At 44.7% G+C, this 21,167-nt stretch overlaps 1 protein-coding gene across 2 annotated transcripts in view; it reads left to right on the forward strand.

Annotated features, from left to right (window-relative positions):
• The window catches only part of ARL6IP6 (ADP ribosylation factor like GTPase 6 interacting protein 6), a 28,447-nt gene extending 11,462 nt beyond the window's left edge, over positions 1-16,985 (forward strand). The window contains exons 4-5 of one of the 2 annotated variants that reach the window (XM_065413135.1): positions 14,680-14,721; positions 15,398-16,985. In XM_065413135.1, coding sequence (XP_065269207.1) covers positions 14,680-14,721; positions 15,398-15,491 — 136 coding nt within the window. In that variant the 3' untranslated portion in view covers positions 15,492-16,985. The remainder of the gene's footprint in view (positions 1-14,679; positions 14,722-15,397) is intronic. The other variant, XM_065413136.1, reaches the window with a different exon arrangement.
• Positions 16,986-21,167: the final 4,182 nt, after the last annotated feature.

Here is a 21,167-nt window from a genome sequence, read left to right on the forward strand (position 1 = left end):
GGTGTGGGGGATTCAGGGAGGGAGGGTCCGGGTGCCAGGGGAGTGGGGCTTGATGGGGTGGGGTTCCGGATTCCAGGGGAGTGGGGCTTGATAGGGTGGGGGTCCAGGTGTGGCTGGTGGGGATCTTTTGGGGTGGGGGTCTCGTCAGAAGGGTCCAGGTGTAGCGGGGTAGGCCTTGTCAGGGTGAGGGTTCGATGGGCCTGCTTAATGGGGGAGCCCCAGCTGCTGCCGAGGGGATGCCGCAAGCTGGGCTACCACTTCCCCCCGCGATTCCCCTATTCCCTTTTCTTCCCCATCCCCCTGCCCTCTTCCAGCCCCACCACTGGCACTCACTGTTGCATAGAAAACACGAACGCTCCCAGCACACAGAAGGGGACCATGACTGGCACTAGGACCTAGGTTGTGGCGTTCAGCTGCAGAGTCAGCGGAGCCCAGACGCAGCCTCCTTCAGCTGGGCAGCTCTGTGCTTGCAGAAATGAGGGAGAGGCAGTGGCATGTAATCCCGTGTGCCCCCCCCCATGCCTTGCCTCTGTTTGGAGGGGGACATTCCCCCCAAAAATCTGTACCCATGGTTTCCCCCCACCCGCATGGCTTCCCTGATGTTTTCTGAAGTACAGGAATTCTGCGGGGGTGGGGGCGTTTTCTGCAGTCACACAGAATCCCCCCCAGGAGTAAGGATTCAAAACAAGAATAAGATGTGATATGTATCAGACTACAGAGTTAAGGGAAAGTGCAATAGAAAAGTGTATCCAAAAAATGGAAGAAATTAACAAAAGCCCTTTTCCCATTAACTTTAGGTAACCCACCAGTTTCATGTGCACAGTCTTGATTTTTTTGTTTTTATGAATAACACATAAAAGTATTTTGGTGGTTTTATGTGCCATATGTGAATGGAAATTTCCCTGTTACCAAACGTTCAACTGGCTTTTTTTTTGGTCTTAGCTTTTCATAAAATCACTTGCTTATAATTCCCACCCAAGAATGCTGGAATCTTTCACATTTTCTGCTTTTTGGCAGAATTCCTGTTCACATTTAATAAAAGTAGATAATTTACCATTGTACTAGATCTTCAAAATGAAGCATTTCCTTCATAATAATAATATGGCATATTTCACACCATGTCCCTGTGGCCTGAGTGGTTCTATGCTTATGTTTGACTTTAGAGTATATTTATGCTACCAGAGTGCCATGTGTATGTCACTAATTGCTCAAGAGAACCATGCTAAATCAAAGAAGCAAATGTTATCTAGTTTAATACCATGAAAAAATGTTTTATAAAGCTTTGAAGCCTTTAGACACAGGGGGTGACAAATAATGGGTGTTTGTTTTTTTTTTTTTTTTTTTAAAGATTGCTATTTTATTTTACATCTTCTGTGTGTGAGAACTTTTAAGTTTGGCTTGGCTGAAATATGATTGAAAGGACAAATAATGAAGCTAAAGATGAAAGTGCAAGAATAAAAAGGCCAGAGCAATTGACAAGACACTAGAGCCACACTCTTTTAATCAAGAATCGTAGTAGTAGTAGAAAATGAAATTAAAGATGATTTGTGGACATTTTACTTATGTCCAAGGAAAAACTCATTGCGGAATGAAAGGAACCAACACTACAAGGTTTCTGCTGCTCCCCCCATTTTTTTAGAAAAGTCTTTTTAAACTACAGTCTAGTTCAGGGGTTCTCAAAGTTCATTGCACCGTGACCCCCTTCTGACAACAAAAATTACTACATGACTCCAGGATGGGGCACCAAAGCCTGAGCCCTGCTGCCCTCTGCAGCGGGGCCAAAGCCCAAGCCTCACCACCCTGGGTGGGGGGGCAAAGCCCTACCCCCACCACCCCAGGCCAAAGCTGAAGCCCAAGGGCTTCAGCCCCAGGCAGAGGGCCTGTAACCTGAGCCCCACCGCCCAGGGCAGAAGCCTTCTCAAGCTTTAGATTTGGCTTTGGCCCTGGGCCCCAGCAAGTCTAAGCCAGCCCTCCCGACCCTGTTAAAATGGGGTTGTGACTCACTTTGGGGTTCCAACCCACAGTTTGAGAACTGCTGGTCTGGTTAACATATCTAGTATGAGGGAAATGTTTAAAAAAACCCTAAAGGATAAATTAGGCAATAACTTCTGCAATTCAGCTTGATTACTGTCTAAGCATAGGCTGTCTCTTTCAGGAGGAGAAATTCATTGCTTGATAGATTGTATGCTATTTCTACAAGACTAATACAGCATTGGTATGGAGTCTGATTTCCCTTTGGAGTACATTCTCTTGATTTCTCAGTGCATCATGATATCCACTAACTGGGTTTTCTCTGAAACCTAACACTTGCATATTCTTTTGAAATTAGTTTTCTTGTTATCTTGTGCGGGGAGGCCATGCACTTTGAGGGTCATATGCACAGTTTGAAGCAACTAGAGTTCTGATTGAAGAGATGAGAAGCTGCTTAGATTCTTATCTTGCATGGGTTTTCTGTGTGTAAACAAAAGCTATGATCAAGGCCAGAAGATATACTCCCAAATAGATGTGACGAGGAACTACTTTAACATAAAAAGTACTTTGTTGTATTAGTTCCTTCAGGTAATCGCTTTTGTGAGCTTTGACATCTAAGTTAGATCAGCTCCAGACTAGTCTTCTGGATCTTTATAATGTGCTAGTCCTGGGCTTTCAATGTCTCAGCTGGTTTTTGATAAGGATGTTTTTGGTTTCCATGAGGCTCATCATCTGTAGTTCATGCTGTTGCCCATCTTAGTTCTTTAAAACACAAGGTGTGCCTGACACTTAAGAGATCTTATCAATACCTTATTTAACAAAAGAAGGGTACCAATCATCCTTAAATATGAAGAATTCTGCTACTCTCTGTGTCTATTCTTTTTGGAGTTGAGATAGCTTTGGTCAGGTTCATACACCAGATTGGGAAAACGTTTCACTTTTCCCTGAAAAGACAGCCTGGTAATGTTTCTGCTTTTTGAATTTTTGATACTAAAGTATGTATGTGAACATATCCTGTTTGAAAGCTCTTTGATATTAGAATCATTGGGCTCTAGTTTTAATCTGTGTGCATGAAAACTGTAAGTATTCTAAGAGGTTAAAAGGAAGCTGAGACAATCAAACATTTTGTTATGTTGTTAAAGTTACACAACTGCCTAGAAGATAAGGGGAGTGTCTAGAAGTGAGTTGGTGAAGTTATGAAGTGTTAGAGGGCTTGGTTTGCTAGAATCTAGTAACTTCTGGAAGGTAGGCTGGGCATTTGATAATACTGTTAGATAAAAAGCTGTTCCATCTTTTCAGATTTCCTTGTTGAATTTGCAGAGGTTTGGTTCTCATTCTAACTGTAGTAAATGTAGACTAATAGCTTCCATCCTACAAATGAGTGTAGGTAGGTGTCTAGTGATTTGTCAGCCTCAGATGTACAAATCTGTTTGATACACGTGTGCCTAAAGTTAAGAAAGTGGTAGAAAACTGGCATCATGACAATGTTTAATTTTACTGTAGAAGAATTAAGTAGTAAAATGGAAAAGATTTGTACTCATTTCAAGATTGTTGCAAATGTTCTCACTTTTCAAGATCAAATGTGCCACATTACATGAAACTTTACCTATTGCAGTGGGAAAAGCTAATGGGATGTTTGATCTTTGCCATTTCCTGGGTGTCTGTGACAAAGACTGCTCCTGAATTAAGATGATTTTTGAAGATCTGATTGAAGGACTGTTACAGGAATGTCATGGGTACATTTAGAGGACAGTGGCAAAATATTGTCTTACAGATTGTAATGGGATAAGGCTAGATGCTGCAAGGAAAGACTTCACCTTGAAAAAAGTTTTTAAGGTAAATTTTTCAAACTTCCTAAATCCCATTTTCATAAGTGACCTACATTCCTAAACCTCACTGAAAGTCACTGGGACTTAGGCTCCTAAGTCACTGAGTTCCTTTTGAAAATTTTACCCCTAACCTTTTTCTGCAAACATAGCACAGAATTAGAAGCTTGGGAAAATGTTTCCACATATGGAAAAATGTTGTTGCTGTTCTATATCTGAAAAGAGCATTGTGTTAAAGTTGCTGAAGATGCCGTTCAGTAAAATGTGATGTCCTCAAAATGATGTCTAATTGCACTGGGGAATTGCCTGCAGAGTGAAATAATAGATAAATGGAAAATGTAATTTTCTATAATCAATTTGAGACAAGTAAGCACTTTTCCATATGTTCACTATCTCAAGTATTTCTGTTCAATATGAATATGTTTGGCTTAATATCTGCTTTAATCTTTTAATTTAAATATCTACTATTTCTACCACTAGTTATTGAATAGAGGAAAAACTAAATTTTGTATTACCTCAGAGCTTTTTTGTCTGGCATTTCCCCCTGATATTCAAGTGTGCAGACCAGATTGGCAATCCATATGGTGTCACATGGGAAATTAAATCAGTTGGACAAGTGTTATCGGCACACCTGCTTGAATTTGGCACTGTTCAACAATAATGCAGCATTGCTTATTACACAGTGGAAGGTGCCTTAGAAAGGTTGGTCTGATGCAAAAATATGTCAAAACTAAAAATTGAAGCTATGTTTGCACACTTGTTCTCATCTTTTGATTTAAATACTTAAATGTGATGAAAAGCTTTTGTAATGCACCTCCTTTTGCATTGTAAGAAGCAGCATGTACTCTAGTCCATCCACTTTTAAATAATCATTCCTTGCCTGTGATGAGCTACTGTTGTATTAGCATGGCTCAAAAATGCAGTTACCCATTCATAGAAGTTCAGCACTCCGCTTTTTGTTGTGTTTCAGTCCCCATATGGACAATATGGGGACCAGAGCACCAGTCATACACTCAGCATTTTTTCCTTGGTGCTGCCTTGTCTCAGACAGAGAAGGGAATTGAGCACCTGCATGTTGAACGTATTTCCAGGATGTGTCTATGGGGGTCCACTGCTACTCTTGTGGGGGGAGAAGAAGAAAAGGGACAGCCTAAGGAGTGACCCTGACCTTCCAAAAACTTGAAGGGGAGAAGAGTACAACCTTTCCAAAATCACTGTTCTTGCATCCAGTGGGTTTTATGCTTTAATCCCTCCAGTTTATCTCCAGGGCACAGGAGGAGACTTAATGGGGATAGAGGGAAGCATGTGAAAGTAGCAGCAACAGGGCTGCCCAGAGCGGGGGGGCAAGTGGGACAATTTGCCCCGGGCCCCGCAGTGGCCCCCACAAGAATGTCAGAGGCTCTCCTCCGCCTTCCCCCATCCCCCGGCGCCTCAGTGGGCCGTGTCCAGGAGCAGCCCTGCAGCGGCGTGGCTTAGGCAGGGCCTGAGGTCCTCCCGCTCAGAACCGTGTGGTAAGGGGGTGGGGCTGCGAGCTCCGGTAGGCCAAGCGGCAGGAGCTCCTGGACGCGGCTCACTGAGGCTCTGGGAGAGGGGGGAGGCAGGGGTAAGCAGCATGGTAAGCCCCTCTGAGCTGGGCACCCCCCCGACCCCCAGCTCCGAGCCCAGCCCCTCTGAGCCGGGCACCCCCCGACCCCAGCCTCCCGCAGCCCTGACCCCCAGCTCCGAGCTGTATTGTATTTTCATAATGTATTTTGTGTATTTTCAAATTATTACAAATTAATTTTTGAATGTATTTCACTGGTTATTCTTTACATTTCCAAATACATGTTACTATAGTATTGCAACTTTTTTTTTATGGAAGGGGCCCCCGAAATTGCTTTGCCCCAGGCCCCCTGAATCCTCTGGGCGGCCCTGAGCAGCAACGGGGCCTGGGGCATCTGAACATGCACTTTTTTTTATTTCATCTGACCTCAGCCTGGGTGTGTGATAACAGCACTCGCTTCACTGCAGTGAATAAGGCTCCACCACTGAAGTTTCTCTGCGCCAACACCAGCAAAGGTGAGGGCTCTGCCAAGTATTTGGATGTAGATGTTTTGAAGTCATTAGTACAGAACAGTATCCTCGGATTAACTTCCATGATGCCATGCAGCGTGTATGCTGCATCTCTCCCCACGAAAATAGATCTTTCTCTTCACCCACTTCTCCAACTTACCTGTCAATGTCACTGTCTTACATAGACACACTACTTACTTGTCCACTCCCTTGCCTCTGTCTGCGCACATGCTCATACATAGGGATAAAAAAATTTGCCAGATGCCTAAATATTAGAGGACTAAACAGGTTTGAGGGCCCTGTAGCCTCTATTTAAAATTGACTGGGTAGTCCTGGGTTAAACTATAATGTCCCTAGGGAGTCAGCACAGCTCCTATGGTGCTACAGATTTCAGATAAATAGGGTGAAAGTTAACCTTTACGGTTCTCTTAGATTGGGAGATACGGTGGAGCACACAAAGAACAAATAATGACGGCAAACACTGTTACAAGTAAAATAAAATCTTGTTTGTATTTTAAGTTTTACACACACGCGCACCCCTACACAACCAGAGCAATAGCCAATGCCGTAAGCATACTCCCATACCCAAAGATATTAGTCTAGTGGGTGTCTCAACAGGTTGTCATCGATCAAGGGGTGGTTCCTGCTGGGGTCTTCCTACTTTAGCTCAACCAGGGAACCTCTTATCTTGTTCTGACCATGCCTAATACCTTATGCATATGCATGAGGGTTCCACCTTCCTTTTCCTTATCTGTACTTCTACATGCCATAAATTCTGAGGTGCCCTGCTTATGTCAACCGGTTTCCAGAGTAACCTGTGGTCAGAACAGAACTTTCCATGATGTTACAATCAGGTGTCTTGCAGTGTGGACAGGTATGTTGTGACTTATTTTCCATAACATCACCTATTGGCCCATCCTTTACAGTGATCATGTGGTTTTATTGGCATAGGGTTAGTCTTAGGTCACCCACTCATGTCAAGTTTCCTTAAGCCTGAGGCCTAGTGTGGCTAAGCTGAAATCTTACAGACTTTAGCCTGTTGGCTTTGCATTACGGTCTTGCTTTACTTACCGTATATACTCGCTCATAAGCCGGTTTGTTTATAAGCCAACCCCCCCCCCCAAGATGGATAAGTAAAAATGGAAAAATTTTATAACCTGTTCATAAGCCGACCCTATAATTCAGGGGTCAGCAAACTTTGGCTTCCGGGCCATCAGGATAAGCTGCTGAGGGGCCGAGATGGTTTGTTTACCTCGAGCGTCCGCAGGCACAGAGGTAAACCTAAGTAAACAAAGTGTCCTAGTGTGCCAGCTGCTTACCCTGACGGGCTGGGACAGCAACTGGTGGGGAAACTTTTTTGGGGGGGAGAAGCTGGGAGTCAGGGGAGTAACCCCTGTGACTACCCCCCACATGACCCCACCCCTAGCCCGGGACCCCCACACTCTCCCCATCCCATCCCTTCCCACCTTATCTGGGGAGGGCCAGGGGAGGATGTCTCTGACCTGGCTGAAGCTGCTCCGGCAGACCGGGCGGCGTGGCCGCAGCCTGCTCTGACGGGCCAGACCGGGCGGCGCGGCCGCAGCATGTTCCAGCGGGCTGGGCTGGGTGGCGTGGCCGCAGCGTGCTCTAGGGGGTGGGGCCGAGTGGCACGGCTGCAGCCTGCCAGCCCCAGAGCTGCAGCTGCTTTGGAGGCTGGGGGGAGAGCAGCGTGGCCAGAAGTGGAGAGGCTCTGGTCCCGCCTCTTCCCTTCTGTCTCTGCTGGCTGTACTGCCTCTCCTTGCTCCCTCTGTTGGGGGGAGGGGCTGTGTCCCACCTCTCCCTCTCTATACCCGTTCATAAGCCGACCCCCGTCTCTGGTGCTTCCCTTTTTTACTAAAAAAATTCGGCTTATGAACGAGTATATACCTAATACACACTCATTACTCCTAAATACTTGTCTATCTTCTACTCCCATAGTCCTATCCTACTTGTATCTGTTCATCACACATTGACTACATATGACATAATATGTGAGTGATAAAGCGAACTAATTGGCTACAACCTCCTCTGTCCAGGAAAAAGCCATGCTTACCCCTCACCATTCCAGGTTGCTTGCAAATAGAGCATGCTGGGACTTGTATTAGGGTGCTGTTTGTGGTCCCCACATAGGGCTCAGTTTCCAATATTCGTTTACTAGTAGGTGTCTACATTTGAGACTTCCCAGCAACTGCGTGAGGGGGGGCAGTCGCTGCTATCTTTCTTCTATCTATGTCTTCATTTGAGGTGTCCTTCAGTAGGAGAGTGAAAATTGTTCTGATGATTGTCAGGGTTGATTTTTTTTTTTTTTTTTTTTTTAACTGTAGCAGCTGGAACTTCATAAGCATCAGGAAAGTCTCTGTGGTCAGTTTTCACTGCAGAATGGGCAAGCGGTGAGCAGTAGCAGGGGCATTGCTTGTAGATTTAAGAAGACACAACTATATAGTATGGGCTTGTATTCAATTCATCTTTGGAACTATGAGAGCTAGGAACTTTCTGATGAAAACTTAAAGCCAAATTCATAGGCTGCTTGGTTGTCCTGCCAGCTTGTGGAACTCTCAGCCTTGAGTTGGGTGCCCAGGCTCCATACAACACATGGGGAGTTAGGCACCTAAGAAAGATTGACAAAAACCACCATGCTATGTGTGGAGCTGCCTAAGCTACGCAGTAGGAAGTGCCAAAGAGAGGGATGGGGCCGAAATCCCCTGCCTCAAAGGGAGTTAAGCGCCTAACTCTGGGGTTCAGGGAGGCACTAATTGGCTTGGAATTCACGCTGTGAACCCTCTTCTGGAGGTAGATACCTAAGCCAGAAAAGCTTTCTCAAGAAAAACAGGAGGTGATGGTGGTTGTTCCAGTTCCCTTATAGCCAGTAGCCCACTGGTTAGGGCACCGGCCCGGTATGTGGGAGACCTGCGTTCAAATCCCAGTTCTGCCTGATTTGGAGCAGGGACTTAAATCCAGGTCCTTTTTTTTTTTTTTTTTAACCTATTGGGCGCCCGCCCGCTGCTTAAGGGTCCCCCTCCCGCCCCCAGCCTAAGGGGAGGATCCACAGGGCCTGAAACTCAAATAATTACGGGGGACAACTAATGTAAAAACAGGGACAGGAGTGCGGTTAAAGGGTCAAAAGAAGGGAACCTGACGGGGACACCGAGCAGAGAACCCCGGACAGCGCCCACTGCTCCTCAAAGGTGTCAAGGGAGCCAGTGGACGCCGCCCAGAGAAACTCTGCCCGGATACGTGAACGGACAGAGGATCGGAAACAGGCCCCACAGTCACAGGAACCTCCATCAGCCAACCTCCTCTCCCTGGTTTTATAGATGGCCTGTTTAGCCAGGGCCAAGAGGAAGTTGACCAGGAGGTCCCGTGACTTTGTGGGGCCACGGATAGGGAGTGCATAAATGAGAAGGTGAGGGGAAAAGTGCAACCAAAAACGCAACATAATGTCGGTGAGGAGCCGGTGTAGGGGCTGCAACCTGGCACACTCTAAGTAAACGTGAGCCAGGGTCTCACTCACGCCGCAGAAAGGACAGGTGTCTGGGACGGGTAAACCGCGCCAAGTACACGCCCGTGCTCACGGCCCCATGAAGGAGCCGCCAGCTGATATCCCCGGCGGGCCTTGGGACCAGGGTGGAATAGAGGCTGGCCCACCGGGGCTTCTCACCCTCAACAGGTGGCAGGAGGTCCCGCCACTTCGTATCGGGGCGGGACACGAGGGTGAGGAAGTGAAGAGTGTGGAGCACGAGCGTGTATAGATGTGTCCTTGGCGCGGTCAGGAAACGAACCGGCTGCAAGTCGTGCAGCCGGCTCACGGAGAAGGGGCGGGGGGGCCGGTTGGGTCCACGGGGCAGGGGCCCGATAAAAAGGTCCAGAGGACCAGGGGTGGAGGGTGGGCGGGGCGTGCCCTTGCGCAGGACCGGGTCGAGGTAGACCCGAGCAGCGGGCGGCAAAGCGGCCCTCACCTCCTGAAGTACGCGCCGGGGAGTACAAGGCCTGGAGAGCCCCATGCGCCGAGCGAGCGTCAGGGGATTCAGCCAGACTCCCCGGTCGTAGTCCAGGAGGTCTCCGACTCTAGTGACGTCTGCCAGGTCTTAAATCCAGGTCTTCCTAGGTAAGTACCTTAATCACTGGGCCATTGGGTAATTCTAGGTTGTAAATTTGGGTTGGGTCCTATTGGCGCTATTCCACTGTTAATTTAAAAAACAAACAAACTGGTAATTGGAGCAGGGACTGGAACGTGAGCCTCCCAGGTGAGTGTCCTAACTACTGGACTAGTCAGTCTCTCTGGCCTGTATTTATTCTTGTTTTCTCTAATGATTTGTTTCAACTGCTAAGTAAAAACACTTTATTTTAAGAATGCTGGTCGTCAATATTGCTGGTCACAGATTGCCAAAGAATCAAGTAGGTGCTCAAACCGAGGTGGACCTGCCTGGTAGTGGGGGGTTGTTGTACAAGGATAGTGCACCCAAATCCCAGTCTGAGTAGAATTGTAAGATTCCATCCTGAGGCAGGTAAGGGCAAGAGGCTCGAGACCTGAGACAGGTGCTCTGAAAGAACAGAAAGGGGACAGAGGTGTAACTAGCCTCCTAATCATGAGTACATTTATAAATAAATTGCAGTGACTGAGATGAGCTGCTGAGCTTTGCTCAGTGTGCGCCACAGAAAATACACTGTGTAAGTAGACTGTATTGTAATGGAAGTGCAGGGGTGGACAGTGTTAAACCTGTGCATGCAACCTTAATTCATGCCTTTCAGTTACTGTGCAACTTCAGCATTCTTAACATAGTCTTAATTTATCATCCTTGCATCTTTTGTTTTGTATTGCACTGTAGAGGAACTTTGCAAAGCATTTGATGGTTTCCTTTTTACAGTGCACTTGGCAAGGTTAAACTATTAAGGAGACAAAATCAAGTTTTCCTGAAATAAAACCTTCAGAAAATATGATCAGTTGCAGGTAGATCTGTGACTTAGTTCAATTAGAAAAGGAAAGTAATATAGTTCTGAGATACATATTATAATTCTGGATACTTCACCTAGATTTGACCCTGACACAGACACACGTTTTCTGCAGTTAACATAGAACTGTTACTTTGTGTTGTACTAAAGTCTTTGCAAAGTACTAATATGATACTTCTAAATGCTTAGTATATTCTAAGTCTCTAACATTGTTTTATATTTTAATTATTCCATGCTACTCTCTAGCATGCTGGACCTAAATTCTGCACCAAGGCTGCTTGTTTTCTGAGGCATGTTGAGGTTTCTGCAACAGCTTCAAAATTCAGAGTTCTTGACTATCTGTGGGAAAGAATAAGACAATGTGGGCTATATTCCTTGTGTTGCTGACCTCTATTTTGGAATGTTTCAATTTATTCTCTGCTCACATTTTTATTGTGTCATAGAATTGAGTCTTGATAACTCATACTGCATATTGTCTGCCAGAAGAAAAGCTAAAGGCTTGTGCACCCTAGTAGGGAGCTTTTGCATTTGTTGGCACCCAATAAGGGATAAGAAGTGGCTGTAATGAGTGGGGTTTTGGGGAGGGGTGTGGTTGTCATCAAACACTATCAGTCTATTGAGAGCTGCTGCACCAGGCAGAGTGACCATGGTTGATGGTAAACTAGGGTTACCATACGTCCGGGTTTCGGGTCTTTAAATAGCCGTCCGGGGGGAATTTGTCAAAAGCTAAAAATGTCCGGGATTTCCCCCCGACGGCTATTTAAAGACCCAAAAGCGCTGACAGGGCAGCCGCGCCGGCTGAAAGCGGTACTGGGAGCAGCATGGAGCGGCCGCGAGAGGCGGGTGCGGGTGGCCCGGCTCCCCCAGCCTGGGGCTCCCCTCGCCCGCCGGGGGGCGCGGGCTCCACCTCTGCAGCACTGCCCGCCGCGGGGCTGGGGCTCTCCCGGGGCTCTGCCCTGCACGCGCCCAGCACCCCCGGGGCTGCTCCTGCCTCCCTGGGCTGGCCCCAGATCCCCTCCCCCGGGGGGCTGGGGTCCTGCTGCGGCTTGCACCCCTCTGCCTCCTCCGTGGGGCAGGCAGCCCCAGGGGGTTGAGGCCGTACCACCCCTTCCCCAGCTTCCCCCTCCAGCAGCCCCCGCACTGCCCTGCCGGGCCTGTTCAGCCCTCGGCCCCACCGGGTCCTGCCCTGCCTCATGCAACCCACCCCTACCGTGCGGCGGCCCAGCCCGGGGGGACTGGGGGAGCCGCAGCAAAGCCCCTCCCGGAGCTGGTGCAGGAGACGAGTCTGGCTCTCAGCCCAGGCTCCGGCATCAGCCTGCAGCGGGGAGCGGAGCCACCCCCCCGCTGGCTCGGCTCAGCCCAGCGCCGCTCTTAAAGGGACAGGGACCTCACCGTGGCTCAGCCTGGCCTGGGGCACGTGGGGGTGTCACCTCTCCCCCCACCTGGGGGGGCCTGGCGAGGGGGATGCTCGGCCCCATAGCAGCGCAGAGGGGAGGCCAGCGATGCACCTTACGCTCTGCACTGCCAACCACAGTCTTGCCTCCTTTCCCCAGCTCTGTGAGGCACTGTACACCTCAGAGCAGCAAATGGTAGCAGATTCTGCTGTCTCCAAGCAGAGTCTAGCCCTGAGTGTTTATTTCCACAGCAGTGAGTTTTCGGTTTGGTGCATTCACTCCTGATCTCCCTGGTAAAGTGTAACAAAAGCCCTTGACATTCATTTTCTCATTGTTTCTGGGAATACCTTTTTCAGTTTCATAGATTGATCTGGGATCTTTCTTTTGCTGTTTCCGGAGAGAACTGTTGACAGCAGGGAGATACGTCCCTGACTAGAGGGCAGGAAGCAAATTTGACTAGATCAGTTGTGACTTCCTTTTTATTTGTTACTATAAAATGTATTACACACAAATAGATTGCTAATGAACTTCCATCTTTGGGTTTCTGGAAAACAACTCACTGTAATACTTGGAAGATGCAGGGACCTTTGGTCTTAAAAAATGAAACATCAGACTCATTAATTTGGGGGAAGTGCAGTGGTCCATTTATGAAATTTCTTAAAAACATGATTCAAAAAATCCTTCAGAGACTGTATTTTAATGCTGAGATCCCAATAGCCTTACTATAGAAATAGAAAGTAAAACAAAGACATTCTTGATCCAGGTCAATTAGAGCAGTGGTTGTCAATGTTTCCAGACTACTGTACCTCCTTCAGGAGGTTGATTTGTCTTGAGTACCCCTCACTTAAAAAACTACTTGCTTACAAAATCAGACCTAAAAATACAAGTATCACAGCACAGTATTACTGAAAAATTGCTTATTTTCTCATTTTTACCATATAAATTATCAAATAAATCACGACTCCCAGATTGAGAAACACTGGTATAGTATATAGAGCAGTATAAACAAGTCACTGTCTACGATGATGGTTCCATATGCTTCGATAATTAGTTTGGCAAGGCCTTCTATATCAAAGTTACACACATTTTTACACAATATCAGGCAAACCAGCTTGGATCTCTCACTATTCATGTCTCTGTACTAATTGTGCTCTGCATCATTTCACAAAAAAGTTATTTAACTGAGCTTGAAATTTGTCATTATACTGAGATTTCTAAAAATACCCTTCTAGAAAAACTTCCATTTGGTTTCCCAGTAAAGAAAATGACTTTATATAGCTTGTTTGTTTGAACTTCGAGGCCCATACAGTCCCTGAAATGACACTGCCTTGGTTAGTGTTGTGCCCCATTTCTCACAGTACTCATGATGGGTTGGATTGTCACAGCCCAGCTCAGCCACACAAGGGAGTAAATATTATCTTTTCCAAGTAGACCCCGCTGATATGGGGATGCCCCTTTAAAGGAAGGCCCCGGGACAGGTATGGACAGGGGAGTCCCTCCAGTGGAGGGAGAAGTGAGTGTCAGAGGTAGGGTTACCATACGTCCGGATTTTCCCAGACATGTCCGGCTTTTTGGTCCTCAAATCCCCGTCCGGGAGGAATTTCCAAAAAGCCGAACATGTCCGGGAAAATAGGGAGGCATGGTAAGGGGACCGCCTCCTCCCCGGGCTCCAACTTTTCCAGCTCCCGCCGCTCTCCACCGCGGCAGGGGCCGAAGCAACTTCCCCAGTGCAGCAGCAGCCGGGGGGCGGGAGGGAGGAGGGGGAATGTGGGGTGCTCAGGGAAGGGGGTGGAGTTGGGGTGGGGAAGGGGCGGAGTTGGGGCGGGGCCGGGGGCAGAGAAGGGGCGGAGTTGGGGCAGGGGCGGGGTCCCGTGGAGTGTCCTCTTTTTGCACTATTGAAATATGGTAACCCTAGGTAAACCATTAATTTCCATCCTAGCAGCCTTTAACTACAAACAGCTCTACTGACTGTTGCCTTTCACCTAGTCCCACAGTGAGGAATAGCTGGATGTAACTGGTAAAATGATCATCTGTTAAATCATTGTCACTTTACATTATCATCAAGTTTCTGTGTTTGTGTTACATTGAGACACAGGGCCATTCATACTTCGAAGCTACTGTTTCAATCTGTAGACTCAGTTAGGACTGCACGGTTTTACATATGGAAGGCTAGCTTCAGAACCATAACAGCATATTTTAAATGAAAGTTTAGATTTTTGTGGCAGAATCTGCAGCCACAAAATTGTGGAGAATATAGTTCTGGTTATATTATACAAAGCTTGCATTAACTGTACTTTGTAAATTAGAAAGATCCAGTGCTTGCAGAGCTACCTGTTTGTAGTAATAAGTATACTACTGCTGGCCAGAAAAGTGGGGGGCGGGGGTAGGGATTTATACTTCTGTTTTTGTCAATATTTTGTGACATGGTTTAATGCAAATTTTCTTCCCCTCCTTTGGTTGAGCTTTAGATGGGACTTGTATGATAGGCTGAACAATACTGCCAGTGATGTGTAAGCTGTTCTTTGGCAAAGATGAGTACTTGTGGCACCTTAGAGACTAACAAATTTGTTAGTCTCTAAGGTGCCACAAGTACTCCTGTTATTTTTGCGGATACAGACTAACACGGCTGCTACTCTGAAATTTGGCAAAGATGGTTTTGGTGAATTCTTAATCTGCTGATGCCTCTTGGAAATCCTAGCATGTCTATCAATTTAGATAAAATTTTGCTTATCCCAGTTTTGTCTTCTATTATTGCTTAGGGACACTTTAGTTAACAATACCCCCCTCCCCCATCCCTGCCCCACACACCAGGATATTCCCTTCTTAAAATTAGGGGTATTTCAGTCTTCATGCCCAGTCAGTTCTCTGTAGTCCGAGCAGAGAGGTAAACAAGGATGCTAGTTATGAGGTTTTTGTGAATATGGGCAGAAATTCACTAGGAGCCCAACACAATCTAATTTGCTTCTGATAGTCCCAACCCCCTGAAAAGTGATCAGATGGTGCGTGATCATCAGCTATCCTAAGCCTGTCTTGAATTGAAGACCTAGATGTCACTTTCCAATCCTCTTAAATAGTTACTGCTTTTAGAACCATAAAGGCCTTAATATACCTTGGGTAACTTCCTTGTGAGTTCTGATTCTTACTGTTTTTGTTTGTATTAATTAGCGTTCTGTTTTTTCTCTCTAGGAGACTGACAGGGCATTCCTTCCACATGGGCTATAGTATGGCAATACTGAATGGCATTGTGGCAGCTCTCACCATAGTATGGTGCCTCATTTGAATCCTACGCTGGCTCGGTGATCTTCAACAGGTCAAGATGCACATAGAAACTACTATAAACTGTCCAGTCTGCTTTTTTTACAACACTGTGGAATGACATTTCACATCTCAAATAGAAATGTCTGTCATTCACTGTATGTTTCAGATTTATAGATGAATCTTTGGGTTTATATTTATAGGGTGTTTGCTTGAGTTGCATTAAGAGTGGGGGGAGGGGAAAAGTGAATTTGTCTTAAAACAAGAAATACTTACAAATTGAAAATGTTTTAAACCCAGGGAATGACACTTTGATTGCTGTTACTGTATAAAGGATTCTTATCTGCACTTCCAGCTATACTACAGAGTACAGATAAACATGACACTTATGAATTTAACCATATATTTAAAATGTACAGTGTTGCTAATAATAAAGGCCACTAACTTTTTTTCACTGTACATGCTATTTAACTTGTACTTGGCCTAGGCAGTAAAAACTAGATTGACTTTTGATAGTCTAGTCAATTTTATACTCTGGTTTGCCAGCATTCGCGCAATACTTGTTTATAACACTGCAGAGGACAATTTATTTAAATATTTCATTAGATTTAAAAAAAAAAAATCAAAATATTTCATTTCGTATTAGCTTTTATAAACTGTCCCCTCCTTGTTTTGTAAACAACCTAAAACTTGTGCCTAAATCACCTGATAGTGTTTTTACTTTGGAGTAATGCAACTATATGCTACAACTACTGTATATACAAAAAAAGTTTCACTAAGAATGTGTGGAAACTTCTCCACTTTGTGCCATTAAAGTATAGAAAATATTGCCTAATCTTTTTACATGGTAAATTAATACATAACATCAGTTTCCAGTATCTGCAGTAGGGTACCTCACTGAAGAACTGCAGGAGTTATTTTTATGGCTTTTTGCATCTTTGTAATGTATGTTACTGCTCAGCTTCTTACAATATTTTTCTTAATCTCTTAAAAGGATCAGGAGTCTACCAAACAGTTAAACTACAATGGCATAAGTGTTGGAATTTCATTTTTTACTTTTTTTGCTTCACATGCATATTTGAAGTGTATGGATATTTTAAGATGTATATTGGTTGTATTCTGTAATTAAAATGCTTGTAAAGTTGATTAGAGCATCAAACTCTTGTAAAAGTATAAAAAAAAAAAAAAGCTTCATTTCCAGATAATTTGTGTAACTTAAAAAATTAACATCCTGTAAAATGTGCAAATCAGCAGTTCAATTTGGATTTAAACAAATTTAAACAAATCACAATTATCACTTAAAGTTGACTACACTTTTAAAATGTATGTATTGTTTACATATAAGGGTGTGCATGTTGAGTATATTAAAGATGAACCAATTCCTTTTTCTAGTATATTAAACAGATATTGATACTGAATTCAGATCTTTTCATGGTGTAAACCCTACATATGTACAAATAGCTTTAGTCAAATGCAATGTTTACTTTTTTACATTAAACAGAAAATAGTTTAAGATCCAAGCACTTGTTAATAAATTTTTTTACATTTTTAACCAATGTTCCTATTTGTATAATACGCAATTGGTTCGCAAATGTGCCTTCAGGTGTATTCATAAATTGAACTATTAAGGATTCCCACCACCTCCCTCATTGGATGAGCTTTTCTCCATCACAGCTATGCAACCCTCAATTAAGCCTGAAATTAATCTGGTTTTATTGGTGTAATAGCAGAATTGACATAATTAGACAAATTAAGTCCATGTGGGAGCTGGTGCAACTCTACTGATGTAACTGGAGTCTAGTGCTGAATTTGTCCCTATGTCTTAGTCTTCCATCTATGAAATGGATACTTCTTGAAATCATTTGGGAACTTTCCTCATAGAAGTAATGTTACAAGTGAGTTAAGATTCTTCATTTTTCTGCACCAGACAAGATGATCACATAGTTTCTTGTACAGAGTAAATGGAAACAACACCGCTGATTCTGTTTGATAGTATCTGAAATTGCATACAAGAGCCTGGTTGGATCACAGACTGCGGTTCTGTCTTATTTGGTGGAGTAGCATCGCTACCCTGACTAAATAGCCTGGATTTAAAAGATCAGAGTAAATTTGAGGCCTAGACAATTTCCAGCATGCATACTAGTCTGCAGCTACCTCTGCAGCACAACACAACACACTGACATCAATGTACCTTTAGGAGACGTAAAGAAGGCTGATTACTGCAGAAACTCAAGTGAACCCTTGTACTATAGAGAAAGAAGTTAAACAACTGCAATGGAGTTTCAGGGAGCTTTGGATAAAGGGACTGGGGAAAGAAATCCGTACCAGCTCTGGCTTCTGCAGGCTGGAGATGCTGCTTCTGCAGTGTCCTGCTAGCCTGCTGTGCATTAGGTTAATTGGCTAGCCCACTGTCCTCAATCTCCATCCAAGTGATTTGTGTAGCATGTTTTGTATCCAAGAATCCATCAGCCATACAGCTGGTGATAGGAGACAGATGAGTGCTTCTGCTTAGGAATTAGCTATCATACTGGCCTTCAAGATTTCCCTGGGTAAAATGGAACGCAAGAAGCAAAAGATAGACTCCCTGTTACCTTGGATATCTCAGATGCCCAGTCATAGCAACAAGGTTAATTTAGGCTTTTAAAAGAAAAAAGCAGCAGCTCAGCTAATATCAAGCGTTGTCCAGCCATAATGTTGACATCAAGCATATGCAAGGAGTTTCCTGTTTCCTCTGGGTTAGCCCCAGAGGATATACAGAGTCTGCTTACTATAGAAGTTGCTATTACCTTCTGAAACCTGACTGTACTTCATTTGTATGTGTATGCTTACCTGCTTTAACCTTGTAAAAAACTTTTCTTTTTTCCTAGTTAATAAATCTTTATACTATAGGATTGGCTACAAGCATTGTCTTTGGTGGGAGATGTAAGGTGCAAATTGACTTGGAATAAGTGACTTGTCCTTTGGGACTGGGAGTAACGTGAATATTTTGTGATCTTTGGTGTAAAGTGGCCATCTATCATAGTCAAGCTTGCCTGAGTGGCAAGATAGAGTGCAATTCCCCAGGGGACTGTCTGTGACTCCATATTAACGCTGTATGGTGCCTGAGAAGTTCACATTTTTTACTTGGTTGGTGAAATCTAAGTGTAGAACTCTCAACCATTTTGGGATTTGTGGCCTGCTTCTTAACAGTCTGCCCTAAGGTTGGTATTCTTGCTCGTGAGCCTCTCAAGACCGTGTGACAACCCCTAGTCTCTGTAGCATTGTGATGTGATCAATCCTTTTCAGGGTCAGAGACGCACATAAGGAATCAGAGACCAAAAAAATCTTCCTTTAGAGAAGACATGCAAACCTTTGTGATCCAAGTCTTAGTTGCAGATTTTTAGGTGACAGAAAATAGGTGCAGAATTGATTTGTCTAGTAAATTTTTCAGTGTTTAGAATTAAGACATTTTATAAATGCATATCTTTGCAGTAATCCATGTAATATACATTACAGGGTTAAAATAATGGGGGTGGGGGTAGCCAAGCTAAGTGTTTAGCTGCTCATACTTTGAGTTTTCATGAAAAAGAAAAAACCTCTAGCAAATCTCTCAAGAGTAGCATAACTATTGCCACTTCCTGGGTTATTAAAAATGCTTTTCTTCGTTATGTCATTAGCAGCATAATAGTATCTGCTTGATAGTATTTGAAATATGCACTGCAATTCTCATTTTTTCATTTGAATTCATCTCAGAAGTCTACAGTAAGCAGTAGCAAAATTTTAAGATATAATTTGAAATCGCCAATGTTTTATTATTTTGCTGGCCAGCATGATTGCTCCTCAGTAGGCTGCTTCATGCATATACCATCTCTTTTGGGATCCAAGAAACCTTAATCTTACATATTAACACCTGATGACCTAGTTAAGTTTGACCTATTTAGGGGATAAATGAACTCTGAGCTGAGGGGTGAAAACATTAAAAACTTTAATACTATGGTGAAGAAGCACTGCAATGATTTTTGCCAGCTTACGTATAGTATAGTATCTGGTTAATGGACTTGTTTGTTATGAGGAAATTTGAAGCCCTTTTCTTTTGACACGATGCTTATAATGTGGACAGGTCCGGAGCTGTGAATATCTTGGTTATGAGGGCACACAGTTGTATGCTTTTTTTACATATAACAATGTTCTTTTAAATCCTACTTCCACATGACCAATGAAAGAAAGCCTTCAGGAAGATTCAAACAGCTTAGTTGAAAGCAGTCACAGTCAAACCTTAGAGTTAGTTTAAAGTCATTTTTTGGTAAACGGTCTCAAAGCAGTAGGATATACTCACTGAAAGTTCAATGTTCTAATCTCTTAAATGTATGAATTCAGTGAGTCTAGAAAAAGTTGATAAGCTGGTTCATTATATAGAATAGCTCTACCAGGTATGATTTTGCAGCTGAGGGCCAGGCAGTAAAAATTTCTCTATTGCTATATGTGCAGTAGGTGATGGATTTGGAGTGCATTTTGTTCCACTACACTATTCTGTCTGTGTGCGTCTGCTCATGTAGCTTGTCAGTGGCACTATAATCATCCATGGTCCAGCTTATCAACACCTTTATATTTGAGTAGTTTGCTTTTCTAGAGAATGCTGAAAGCTAGATGGCTTCAAGAGCTGTGGTGAACAAAACAGCCTTGTTGACTTACTCCTCTCATGGAAAGCTGGGGGGACATTAATCTTTACCTCTTAGCAGTCCACTATAGAAACTGAAAACAAGGTGGAACTCTAGGACACCTGACAAAAGAGCACTCAGAGCAAATAACCAAACAATGCTGAGACAGTTGTGCTGAAGCATTATGCACTTTTACTTCTCTTGCTACCAAGACAACCTCCACGAGGAAAAAATCCTTTGGAGCCAAATGCCTCAGTATCAAAGCTGCTCAACAGAATGCATCCCAAACCCGTGCTTCCTTGCCTTCTTTGGGCAGTCTGAGCTCATGGGATCTATCATACTTCCCCTGTGGCATCAAAATAGTCAGTGCTGAGTTCATCTCACTGTCAGAGATTCCAAGACCAGAAGGGACCATTGCAATCATCTAGGCTGGCCTCCTCTATGACACAGGTCATTCCCAAAAATAATTCTTAGAGCAAGTCTTTTAGAAAAACATCTGATCTTCATTTAAAAATGGTCAGTGATGAAGAATCCACCACGATCCTTGGTAAATTGTTCAAGTGGTTAATTACTCTCACTGTCAAATTTATACCTTAGTCCCAGTCTGAATTTATCTAGCTTCAGCTTCCAGTCATTTGATTCTTTGCAGGTGCTCGGGGGGAGGGTTGGCGGAGCTGGGGCAGGCTCTATACCCAGCTCCTGAGCTCCATGTGCTGCCTCTGCTCCACCCCAAACCCCGATTCTGCAGCTCCCATTGGCTGGGAACTGCAGCCAATGGGAGCTGCGGGGGCAATGCCTGCTGGCAGAGGCAGCACATGAAGGTAGGAGCTGAGGGAGGGGAGTTCCGGTAGCCCTTCCAGGGAGCCTGCCCTAAGTAAGCACTGCCCCTGCACCCCAGCCCTGAGCGCCCCTCCCCCAATTCCTGCTGTTGGGGGATGGGGCAAGACTGCCCCAGGAGCAGTCAGTGCGACTGGCTCAGGGGTTGCCCGAGTTGCTCAGGTGGCCCCCGGACCAGGCACACCAGCAGCTGCAGAAGTCATGGAAAGTCACGGAATCCGTGACCT

Source organism: Emys orbicularis, chromosome 11 (assembly GCF_028017835.1).
Source record: "Emys orbicularis isolate rEmyOrb1 chromosome 11, rEmyOrb1.hap1, whole genome shotgun sequence".
Classification (NCBI taxonomy): Eukaryota; Metazoa; Chordata; order Testudines; family Emydidae; genus Emys; species Emys orbicularis.